The sequence below is a fragment of the Octopus sinensis genome, linkage group LG9 (genome assembly GCF_006345805.1).
Source record: "Octopus sinensis linkage group LG9, ASM634580v1, whole genome shotgun sequence".
In the NCBI taxonomy this organism is placed as follows: Eukaryota; Metazoa; Mollusca; class Cephalopoda; order Octopoda; family Octopodidae; genus Octopus; species Octopus sinensis.
Window position 1 is genome coordinate 64549253 of NC_043005.1, and position 13470 is coordinate 64562722.

Genomic DNA, 13470 nt, shown 5'->3' on the forward strand with positions numbered 1-13470 from the left:
AGAGATGATAGAATAAGTACTAGGCTTACAAAGAATAAGTCTTGGGGTCGATTTGCTCAACTAAAGGCGATGCTCCGGCATGGCTACAGTCACATAACTGAAACCAGTAAAAGAGTTCAAAGTTCCACTCTCAACAATATACTGACTGGGATGCTTTTATAGGTTATAGCTTTTACAGCCTTCACCAACCAATGTGGTCTACTGCATAGGCTATCAATAGACATTCCGTTTTAATGTCATATCAGCAGGGCAAGAGCTTATATTGAACCTTTTTTTTACAAATACATGTGCATCATATTTCAGAGACAGCAGAGCTAATCAAAAATGCTCAGTGGCAACACGGGAGCAACAATTATCAAATAAATAGAACAAAATATATTGGAATATAACAAATCACCTTAAAAAAGACAAGATCCATATGAGCTCCTCTGATAGCTTCATTATATAGAGTCATAAAACTTATCAATCGATGATTCAGTTCTGGAAAAGTGTAAATCTCTTCATATACTTTTGGGATCTCTATCTCTGCATCCTCTGCTTCATCCCCTGCATGAGAAAAAGAAATATAATAATTGTATCATATGGAAAATAAAAATATGCTATTACTTGTTCCATGAAATATGAAAATGTCCTATCATAACTCAGGGAGGGAGCCTTTCTGTGGTTGTTCAACTTGCTGGAAATAGCAACTAAATCCCGATCATATCACACAAACATAGAAAGGACAAAAGATAGGATGAGCACAATATGACCAATCAGAGTTGATCTTTGGCCGGAGAAATTCATTAACAAATGTTGTTTCAAACAGGAAATACCATGACAGATATTTCATGGCAGTTGTGTTGATACATATCAATTTCACTGCACTTTTATCAACCAAAGTGTTGTGGATGAAACACAAGACTATTATTATTGGCTGGACTTTTTTCAAAATCATACTTTACTAGCTCAGGATCTTCAACAGAGTCAAGATAACAGTCACATACCATCATCAGCCTCATCTGTTTTATATCATGCTTCCAATGGCTAAAATGAATTAGGTTCATACACAATAAGACCCCTCCTTATCTTGATTAATCAAGTTGAACTTATGTGTTACCTACTTGTGTTTTACTTTGTCCTAAACAACCCACTGTGATACATTTTATCTTTTTGCCACAGCTAAACTGATTTCTACAGCAGTCATGATAATAACCAGCAACTGGACACCTGTAGAACTATGGAACTTGTATAAACATGACAGACGTAGTATGGTATCTTTTTCTGTCAGTTGATTAAACTAAGTCAATGTTTTGGGTTGTCTGGAAAGTCCGTACCGATTTATAATAGCTTACCTTTCGGCTTATTTTAGAACATGGTTGAGTCCATAAAATAGGATTTGACTACACCTCCATTTAGAGGACAGTTTAAGCTATCTTTTCGAGGAAGAAGATTTATGTTCCTATAACCTGTGTTAATTCTGTAACCCTTTAAAATGGAAGATAAGAAAGTTCGTTTTTGGCACTTGATGCTTTGGGAACCAGACAAAAATTGCTGCAGATCGGCTGGGATGTGTTACCATGCCTTCCATATTCTCCAGATATTGCTCCTTTGGATTTCCACTAATTCAGGTCTCTGAAGAATAGTCTTAATGGTAAATATTTCAATTCCTTGGATGATGTAAAAAGATAACTTGATGAATTCTTTGCCATGAAACCACCTCAATTCTGGGAAGAGGGTATTTTCAAGTTAAAGGAAAGATGGAGACGCATTTTGCAACAAAATGGTTCATATTTGGTTGATTAAAAATGTAATGGCAAGTATTTATTGACTTTTTTCTTTCCTTTAAAATTGGCATGAACTTTCTGGACAACCCAATAGAATAAGGAAACATTTCTACCCAGAAACACAAGGATACTTATAGTGGATATGTACATCTTCATCTATGTTCGTATAATAATAAAATAAATAAATGCACCCTTTTAAAGCCTAGCCAGGCTCACGGGCCCAGTTTCCCGTTTTCATGGCATATGTGTTCCCCAGTTGGACAGGATGCCAGTCCATCGCAGCATTACTCATCTTTGCCAGCTGAGTGGACTGGAGAAACGTGAAATGGAGTGTTTTGCTCAAGAACACAATGAGTTGCCAGGTCCAGGAATCGAAACCACAATCTTACAATCATGGTGCTGACACCCTAACCACTAAGCCACGTGCCTCCACATGGTCATATAATCCAATATAGTAAATCCTACAATACTGCTTTAATTACAATACCTTACATACCTCACCTCAAATCTGGGCACTAACTATGGCAAATTAAAAAGATATAACATCCAATGAAATTTGAGGTAGTTCTGCACTTTCTAGATCCTTTAGATGGTGACCTTAAAATAGATATTAATCTCCACTTAACCATGTATGTTCTGTTAGAATAAACTATACTGCAAAAGGTACTATGAGAGAAACTCTCATATTAGCTTTCAGTGCAAAATGTCACTTTTGTTTATATCTCCCATGATATCTACCACAGTAAAGTTTATTCCAACAGAACATCCATTTTTAAGTGGGGTAAATATTACCTCCTAGTATTGATACAGCCTCTATTGCTAACATATATTTCTTCAAATAGATGTCTAAGTAGTTAATATATAGACTCATTTATTTTTAGCTTAGATAAGGGATCTCAGAGATGAGGATGGTGTTTAAAGATACAAGATGGACATTTGAATAAAAAATAATTTGAGGAAAAGTTTTTGCATAAATACTTATGTGTGTGGTCAGCCTTTAACAACACAGATTTTCTATTTGATTTTAATTCACTCTTCAATAACAGTAACAAGTTTAGAGACATCCTCTTCCTACAGAAAGCAAAACGCTGAATAAAATAAATTGCCAATAAAATGTAACTTATTACATACCTGTGGCTTCTGGCGGATCCCGGAGAAAATTTACAAAATAAGGCTCTGCCTTCATCGTTGCAGCCAATCCGGACCAAAATACTCTTTTGCCACCTAATGAAATAATCACAAAGATGTTTTTATTTGATTGTACGTAAACAGACAATACATCATCATCATCATTGTTTAGCGTCCGCTTTCCATGCTAGCATGGGTTGGACGGTTCAACTGGGGTCTGGGAAGCCAGAAGGCTGCACCAGGCCAAGTCTGATCTGGCAATGTTTCTACGGCTGGATGCCCTTCCTAACGCCAACCACTCCAAGAGTGTAGTGGGTGCTTTTTACGTGTCAACAAAAATGTTAATATTCACAGAACAAAGAAATCCTTTTATTATTATATTTCTGTTGAAATATGCTGCTATTGGTTCAATTAATTTTGGAAATAATGAAGAGTTTAGTAAAATGTAAAATAACTGTGGCATTATTAAGCTGATATCTATTTTGTCTGTCTTTACAGTCTGAGTTCAAATTCCACCAAGGTCAACTTTGCCTTTTATCCTTTAGGGGTCGATAAATTAAGAACCAGTGAAACACTGGATCGATGTAATCAGCGAGTCCCCTGCACCCCAAAATTTCAGGCCCTGTGCCTATAGTAGACAGGATTATTAAGCTGATGTCTGGAACATAAATTTATATAAGATCTTGAAGGAAGGTTTTAATTTAGATCACCTTAAGCAGGAAGTTTACATCATAAAAGTAGGGGCAGCCTGGTCAGGATTGGTGTCCAAAGGGTTATTGCAACTAACAAATTAGAGAATGACTGCATATTACCAAGATAAAACTAGTATCTTGAAAAACGTACTTTTTATCTGATTAGTCTAAAAAAACAAAAAGATACATTTGAATAATTTTAATGGTATTTTTGATGGAATACTTCAAGCAGAGCACTGTCAGTAACCAAAATACTGTATTCAGCCCTGTCTGCATATATACAATGCTTACAATGGTGAACTGTAACTAATTCTGATTGCACTGGGTCATCCCATGAATAATGCATTTTTTTTAATACTTTTTTTATTTTTCAAAATTAAGACAAATTTATTTTTTAATCTAAAATATACTCTCCTCCCTTTTCTACAATGCACTTCCATCTATCTGGTAGACTTGCAAGGTCCCCCTTCAAAAATACACTGGTCCATGGTGAAAAATACTCCTCCACTACTGTGCTGACCTCATCTACAGAATTTCCATCCAAATGATTTTGAAGACTGTGAAATAAATGATAATCAGATGGAGCAATGTCTGGTGAAGATGGTGGGTTGGGCATCGTTCCCCATTCAAACTGCACTAGCTTTTGGAATGTCATCCTTGCTGTATGTGGCCGAGCATTATCCTGATGGAAGAACATCTTTCATCTTGAAACCAAAGATGGTTGTTTTCCTTCTAGTTCACGTGTTGATGACTGGTTAAATGACTAAATCCAAGCTTTTCTACCAAGGTTTGCAGGACATCCCTGTTGAGCTCTACAGGTCTTCAGGATGAGGCTTGTCTTTTAGGCTGTGTGTCCAGCTCTGAATTTCTGGAACCACCATTGATACTGGCTTACTCTTATTGTTCAATCCCCATATACTGCATTAATATTCCTCACACTTTCCGTTTCGTTGTTGCTTTATTGAACTCATAAAGCAAAATATGCAGAATATGCTCCTTTGTCACTTCCATTATAGCTTTGAAAAAATAACTGTTAAAATCGAACTTCAAAACTTGCACAAAGAATAAGCACAAGGTAAAATTACTACCTGCTTTGTATAGCAAGTTGATGCAAGTACTTTACCCCCTCCCCCTCCAACTTTTAGTTCATGCAATTAAAAAAAATGCATCATTTATGGGATGATCCAATATTTATATGCAGTTTGGGTTATTAAGAATGAAATAATTTCCCCAAGGATATGGACCATTGGTTTTTAAATAAATAGATTAGCTTATATATATGTAATATAAATATATATATAGTTAATCCAAACATGAACAAGCAAGAAAAAACAACAACACACGGATGTGGAATAAGTACAGTGCTATTGGAAGCTCAGGAAAGGAAAGAAAAGAGGATTTCACGTTTTGAGCAGAGCTCTTCATCAGAAATATAGAAAGAGTCCAAAGAAGGGAAGACGGAGAAAGAAAATCTCCAATGATACAAATGCGGCCACACATTTTGGTGGCAAATATACTTCCCGATTATATATATATATATATACACATATCATCATCATCATCAATATCATCATTTAACGTCCATTTTCCGTGCTAGCATGGGTTGGACGGTTCGACTGGGGCTTGGAAAGCCAGGAGACTGCACCAGGTTCCAGTCTAATCTGGCAGTTTTTCTACAGCTGGATGCCCTTCCTAATGCCAACCACTCCGTGAGTGTAGTGGGTGCTTTTTACGTGCCACTGGCACGGATGCCAGGGGAGGCTGACAGCAGCCATGATTGGTTGGTGCTTTTTATGTGCCACTGGCACGGAAGTCAATATTTGCCAGCAAAATGTGGCTGACCCATAGAGGATTTATTATTGCTATATATATATATATATATATATATATATATATATATATAAACAGATGGGATACAAAGATTCTTGATAGAAAAAACACTTAGTAGCCCTCAAATGATTTGAACTTAAACTCTTGTGTTTTTATGAAGGACCAATTCAGAGTGGCTATAAGAGGAATCCAGGTGATGAGCAGATACGGAGGCAATTATGTGGATAAACAAATTAAATAAAACAGTTTGGGTTTGTATATATACATATACATGCAAATAGAAAGAAAGCAAAGACTGAAGATTTTCGGACGATGAATATTTAAGTATAAATACATAGATATTTATGTATTGGAACAACAGAGAAAATTAAAGAGGATGAAGTAAGGTGTTACAGGTTTGACAGCTGTTTCTGGGGTTTGGGGATCCATTATAATGGTGATAGATGTAGTTTACCAAAAAATGCAGCCTGTAATGGAAGCAAATAAATATTGGATGAATTGAGTCTCCATCATCAGGGTAGGGAATATCTTACATTTCAGATCATGATGCAGAGACTTTTAAAAGTGAACTGTTTAAATGTGGAGAGCAGGCAGTACTGGAGGGAGGAAGTAGGCGATTCAGTGGGGGTGTTGAGGCAGGGAAGGGTGAAGTGGGATAAGAAAGTTAGTTCACAAAGATGGGGTGGAGGAGAGGGTTAACAATCAGGGTATTGAGAGAGGTAGGAGTAGAGGTGGTGAGTTGAGAGATGAGTGACAGGGATGGGATAGGGAGTAATTGAAGGGTAGACAGTTATAGCTGGTTTGTGAAAAGGTGTCACAGTTTAGGGATAATGGCTATAGAATTATGGGAAGTTGAGACAGTGAGAAAGGGGAGGGCAATTATTAAATGCTTATAGTGTGGCTAAGGGGGAATTCAAAGAAAGTAGTTAGGTTGGCATGGAAGGGTGATTCCTAAGTTATATAGAAAGGCATGAGAGAAGATGGAGAGAGGTGGACAGAATGGGGGAGGTAAGTTGATAGTCAAGGCAGCAGTTAGTGCTAAATGGTTGGGGCTGGAGGGACAGAATCAAATAATGATGGTGAGTTGGCAGTGGAGGGGAAGTACTGAGGTATGTAGAAGTGTGTATGAGAGAAAACAGAGGGAAGTGGATAGAGAGAGAGAGAAGGTGGGGTGGATAGGTTGATAGCTAAGGCAGTGGGGGTAGTTGTAAGTTGTTTTGGTTGAAGAGGAGATAGGACAAAATACCCACACATATAAAGAAAGAGTGAGAGAGAGAGAGAAAGATAAAGACAGAACAGAATTGTTAAGAAAACTTAGCTGTATTATACATAGTGACTATCTCTAGCCAAAATTGAGAAAAATCAATATGAATCAATGAATAAATATTATTTTCAGTTTTCCAGCAAGTCCAGTCTTATACCAACTTCGTGAAACTGAGACTACTTAGCACTTTCTTTGATTTCCCTTCTTCAGTATGTGCGTACAATCAAGTATGTTTTCTAAATGATCCTTTCATTACTAATTTGGCAAGTACAGCGAAGTCGATGCTTTGCTGATGGAGTCAGAATAGCAACCAAAACATGTTAGAAAATGCATTAGTCATTTACTGATAGTTTAATTTTTTTCTTTACTGCATATCTATTCCAAGTTGGCTTCTTAATGCTCTCTACATTAAATAATGGCAACATTAAGGAAACAAAGAATTAGGTGTGCAGTGTCAAATTACAGAACGAAACACCAACAGTGGACAGAAAGTCAATTCTTCAGATCTCATACCACAATATGATATCCACTTGGATAGTTACTTTTTGCATTTGCCAATGTGGACAAAGTCTGTGAATGAAAGTGTGGACTGGCACCTACTTTCAGCCAGTTAGATAAATTAAAATAAGCTAAAATGAATTATTCAAAATTATTCAAATGAATAAACAATAATTAACAGCTAATTGTTGTATTTTTAAAATAAAGAAACTCTATAGCAGGCATAGCTCTATGGTTAAAGAATTTGTTTTGAAACTACATGGCTTGGGATTTGATCCTACTTCGTGATACCTAGGACAAGTGTTGTTAACATAGCTCTGCACTGCCCAATGTTTTGAGAGTGAAATTTGTAGACAAAAACTATGCATGCATGTGTGTGTGTATGTGTATGGATCTAACTCATACCACCATGGAAAAATGAATTTAAAAACAATGATGATGGTTAATTATGATGATGCAGGTGCGTATGTGTTGGTATATATTTTTCACTAATATATACTAGCAAAAGACATAAGTCACAGAATCACTCCTACTCCAAAAAATTGCATTACTTCTTTTGATATTTGTTTTCCACAAAGTTATACAGAGATTCCCCTGGTACTCTCATTGTAGGACATTTATTGAATCAGTGACAACTCACAAGAAACTTGTAATCGATGGTGTTGCTGCTTGCCAATTGCAATATAAAATAAAAGTATACAAATCACTTATCAATGATATGGGTATTACCTCCTTAGATACTTTCTCAAACCAATTCTTATCGTCTACATTGATAAAGCGGTCAACCAACACTCTAGTGCATTCGTGTTTCCAAAGACAAACAATACTTTCTGCTGAGTTGATAACCTCTGCTTCACTTTTCAACATGCCCTGAAATATTCAGACAGAAAATATAACCAAGTAAAGAAGAGATACAACATCTGTTATAATAAGTAAGTCATTATTTCAGCCAACCTACCAATCAGTTCTCAGATGCAAAACATATAAACATATAATCAGACTGCTACTATAAATTCATTCATCTGTTGAGGATTACAATCACCAGGCCAGACATTCTATCTGCTAGAAATAGCAGACAGGTTTCTGTCAAAGCCCCATCTTAAACACACGCGCGCACACACACACACATACACACACATTGAATAATGTAGCTTTAGATGCGCCATTCTCATTGTTGTCAACAATATACAGCGCGGGAGTGACTGTGTGATAAGTAGCTTACTTACCAACCACATGGTTCTGGGTTCAGTCCCACTGCATGGCACCTTGGGCAAGTGTCTTTTACAATAGCCTCGGGCCAACCAAAGCCTTGTGAGTAGATTTGGTAGACGGAAACTGAAAGAAGCCTGTTGTATATATGTATATATATATATGTGTGTGTGTGTGTGTGTGTGTGTGTGTGTGTGTGTATGTTTGTGTCTGTGTTTGTCCCCTTAACATTGCTTGACAACAGATGGTGGTGTGTTTCCGTCCCCGTAACTTAGTGGTTCGGCAAAAAGACCAATAGAATAAGTACTAGGCTTACAAAGAATAAGTCCTGGGGTTGATTTGCTCGACTAAAGGCGGTGCTCCAGCATAGCCACAGTCGAATGACTGAAACAAGTAAAAGAGTAAATATCATCATTATTTTATGATTATTTTCCTTTGTTGGAAAGGGTTGGATGAATCTCAAATTATCTCCCCATTCACCGTAGTCCATCATCTGGCACACTCTTAGCAAATGAGAAAACTGGCCGTCTTTGTTACGTATGTCATGTCTTTGGTATATCTTTTACGGCTGGTGCTATTCCTATCATCAGCCATATTACGACATATAATGGATTATTTGAGTCTGTTAAGTGATTGTCTTTGATAAACTAAAAAGTCATCCCTTCCCTGTAGCTATGTTTTTATTCTGAGTTGCTTGCAGAGCTAATGTCACTTCCATTTACTCTTTTCTTTTTAGTGGAGCATGGTTTCTTGGCATGATGATACAAAATTAATAGGTTAGATTAGAAATATCTGGAATGCCTTTCCTAATACGTCTGCTGCATAAGGAATAACCAGGTCTAAGCAACAACCATTAAGAAATGACCCTTTATTCTCCAGCCTATCATTCTGTACATACATACAAGCAAACCATAAAGAAATAAAATAGCTAAACAGATACCAAGATAATAAAAAGTTAACCGAAATATCATGAGCTCTAATCTTTTTAACCCTTTCATTACCAACCCAGCTGAAACCAGCTCTGGCTCTGAGTACAAATGTCTTGTTTTCAAAAGTTTTGAATTAAAATCTTCCCCCAAACCTTAGTCACAATTTATGTTCCTAACACTAGCTGAATGATAGCTAAGTTATTTTACGAAATTCTCTATTATATTTGAAGTAATCAAAAGAAACACTGAACATCTCAAAATAAATTCAGTAACAAAAGGGTCAATGTTTTTGGCTACATCAGTAAACTTCACTTTCTTCAAAAATTGATGTCAAGGCTTTGAAATACACTGTTACAATTCATCCTTTATAATGTGGAGCAATGTAAAGCCAGACTAGTGCATCCTTATTGAGTATATCTTCTCAATATTTCCTCTCCAAAGGTGGCAAGCTGGCAGAATTGTTAACATGCCAGGCAAAATGCTTAGCAGCATTTTGTCTGTCTTTATGTTCTGAGTTCAAATTCTGCTGTGGTTGACTTTGCTTTTCCCTGAGCACTGGGGTCGATGCAATTAACTTATCTCCTCCTGTGAAATTACTGGCCTTGTGTCAAATTTTGAAACCAATATTTCCTTTCCGTGATGTTCAGTTTGATAACCAAAACAGATAAACCCATATACATAGCAAAAAAAAAAACAAAAAAATCTATTGGCCAGATAAGGTAAAATGTAGATTAAGTTCATCTAATCAGAAACAACAAAACTATTTTCAGTGATTTTGAATTCATTAACCCAGAGCTGGTAGATTACCACCATATCTACTCTACTGTTTTACCTCCATATATACAGGATATAAATTCTGAACTATTTCATACAAACCTGCCATATTCTACTGAGATCTCTCAAATTAAAAACATAATGAAATTTGGCTGGAGTTGGTAGCATTTTCACTTTTATATCTTGCCATAACTTTCTGGTTGCAGGTATGAGTATAGGAATCATTTCAATAACACTTTCAGGGAAGTGTCTTTCCTACAAAAAAAAACAAAAAAAAAACAAGTTTGTTAATTTACTTGTTGCATACATGTCTATACATTTTATCTTTAGTCATAATGAAACATAAGCCCTCTTGTACTAGAGACATATATTTATATATTCAGGATACAATACTAACTCACTTCTACTCATACATATTTTACATTTTTACTGCTATCCATTAATATAGACTGTTAACATTTAAAACAATATAAAAGAATATCCTGCTTTAGGAATATAAATGCCTTCTATCAAAACAGTAATGTATCACTCTTATGGTTAGCTTTTAGTAATTGAAAACAATTCTAGGCTTCATCAATAATCCAGTTCTCAACCAAATTGAATGCATTTTTTTAGCAATGATGGTTCAGTCCAAAGCTACATTTGAGATAAAATAACTGAAATTTGGGTCATTAAAAAAAAAGTTAGGCCAAAATATGTGTGGTCAAAAATGTTAAAGAAAGGCAAAAAATTGACTTTAAATAAAAAAATATCTGTTATTTTAGCAGAAATGTATAAGATTAATTGGGTCTGAAAGAATGTGCACATTGGGAAGACAGTTTTGGAGAAACCTCATTAAAAAGTATTTGTTATGAAAAGTTGTGTGGCTTTAAATAATGAAAAAATTTTGAATCTAAGTATCTCAGCTATTGTAAAAGACACTATACAACCGTTTTGTCCAAATGAAAAGGTTCTATGAGATGAATCTTATGATAAAAGCCTCATCAAAAAATATTTGCTATAAAAAAGGTGGCTTTGAGTGACAACAAATAGGAAATCTTTTTAACAAATATTTTTATCCTTTTAAGATATTTAACCTTATAAACGACACTATCTGATGTTATGTGTCACTTAACTTAATGGTACTGAGCACTCAACAGGAATTTGAGTGGTACAGGGTTCAGTACTCTGTAACAGCTTGCTAGCCAGTTGTTTTCCCCATTTTCTAAGGGTATGTAACCAATCTTCTAAGCTGTTTTCACAGCTATTCTGTATTCAAGATTTACTTCAGATGGAAGAGCTCTGAGAAGAATCTTATAGTGAAAACCATGTCAAAAAATATCAGTTACAAAAAGAGCTGTGTGGCCTTAACTGAAATCAAAATATTTTTGTCTTTTTAAGAAAACAAATTATTTGAACTCAAATGAAAGAGTTCATTGAAACAAATATTTTGGAGAAAACTTCGTCTATAAATATTAAACGTACAAAATGTTATGATACTTTGCAATGTCATATTGATTATTATTATTCTGTTTATCTGTTAAAATATGTATTTATTAAAAACCTATAGAAATTTAAAATTCCCTCATTAAAATAACTAATTATTAATTATTTAATCAGAATATAACATTATTGCATAATAAAAATTGTTTAATAAAATGTTTATTTGTAACAGATATGCTGCTAATTAATTCTTTGTTATTTTTGTGAGCAAACAACATTTCCAAGTTTGAACAAAATCTGTATCTAAGAAATATTTGCAATAGTAACATTTTTTTCAATTCTACAAGTATTGTTTATTATAACAACAGAGGCACTGCCTGGAAAGAAAGTGGACTAGAATGGAAAATGCAAGCACAGAATCCTAGAATATTCTTAAGCATTGAACATGACAAAGTACAGGACAAGAAGGGCAAAAAACATAAAATATTGCTGCTGAAGTTAGAATTTGATAAATAAATATCTGAAATTGTTCATCAGATAGTGTGTACACTGTTTTATTTATATATATATATAGTGACGCATATTTGCCATTTGAATATGGCTAACCCCTAAGGGTGGATGCTACTGTAGTTTGTAGCCCCAGGAAGATATCTCCTCCAGCTGGCTATAGACACACTATCTGTGCCCTCTCAGTATCTGTGAAGGGAAGTCATCCTCCCTGTCTTCAACTCATGATACACACGGACTCGAGTTTCAAGGTGTTTACCTATCATCAGCGTGTGACAATCATGGTTGTCGACGAGAAGTCAGCTCCCTTCACAAATACATATACTTTTTCCAGTGTCGATTGAAACTGATATTGAAAAAGTGAAATCAAACAATGATAAATCTCAGAGCGAGTTATAAACAGTAGCGGTAACACATCGTGACGCATATTTGCCATTTGAATATGGCTAACCCCTAAGCGTGGATGACAGGTAAACACCTTGAAACTCGAGTCCGTGTGTATCATGAGTTGAAGACAAGGAGCATGACTTCCCTTCACAGATATTGAGAGGGCACAGATAGTGTGTCTATAGCCAGCTGGAGGAGATATCTTCCTGGGGCTACAAACTACAGCAGCATCCACCCTTAGGTGTTAGCCATATTCAAATGGCAAATATGCGTCACGATGTGTTACCGCTACTGTTTATAACTCGCTCTGAGATTTATCAATATATATATATATATATATATATATATATAATATATATATATATATATATAATATATATATATATATATATATATATATATATGTTTATTGCTATTCGCATCAAATAAAAAAATTTAAGTTAATATTTTTGATTAAAAAAAATTTTTGTATTAAACTATAACATTTCTGACTTATTTTTAGCATTACATTATTTTAAAAAATTTTCTTTTCATAACAAAACTCATTATCCAAAAAGTTTTAATTAGAGATTTTGCATTATAAAATTAAATTCATGTAGAGTATATATAAATTAAAAGAATAGAAAATAGTAAAAAAAAAATTGTTTTAAGGCAACAAAAAAATTAATTTCTTTAAAGTTTGCATCGTCAGATAACAAATTATTTAAAGTAAGAAAAATATTTTAAGACAATTAATGCTAATGAACAAACTGAGTACAAAATGTTAAAATGATTCTAACCTTTTTTAAAAGAAAAATTAGGTATTATAATTGTGAATCTTGCTTGAATTGCTTTCAAGTGATTGTTTTAAATATATAAATTTGTAGTATCAAATTTTTAATGTGTAAGCTTGCAGGCAATTAATCTTTTCACTAAAATTGAAAATAAACAGCTTCTAGAATATTTTAATTCGACTTTATGTAAAAATAAAATATAAAAGGGCATTTATTACTATTTTAGTTGTAATATTCTAACTTCAGAAGCAATATTTTAAGTTTTTTTTTCTTTTCCTGTTATGTACTTTT

General features: G+C 34.6%; 1 protein-coding gene across 1 annotated transcript in view; it reads right to left on the reverse strand.

Moving 5' to 3' along the window:
- Positions 1-13470, reverse strand: part of LOC115215439 (dynein heavy chain 5, axonemal-like) — a 370977-nt gene that overhangs the window by 98122 nt on the left and 259385 nt on the right. The window contains exons 44-48 of the mRNA XM_036506013.1: positions 10193-10345; positions 7908-8048; positions 4351-4396; positions 2898-2942; positions 398-546 (exon numbers count right to left, since the gene is read on the reverse strand). Coding sequence (XP_036361906.1) covers positions 398-546; positions 2898-2942; positions 4351-4396; positions 7908-8048; positions 10193-10345 — 534 coding nt within the window. The remainder of the gene's footprint in view (positions 1-397; positions 547-2897; positions 2943-4350; positions 4397-7907; positions 8049-10192; positions 10346-13470) is intronic.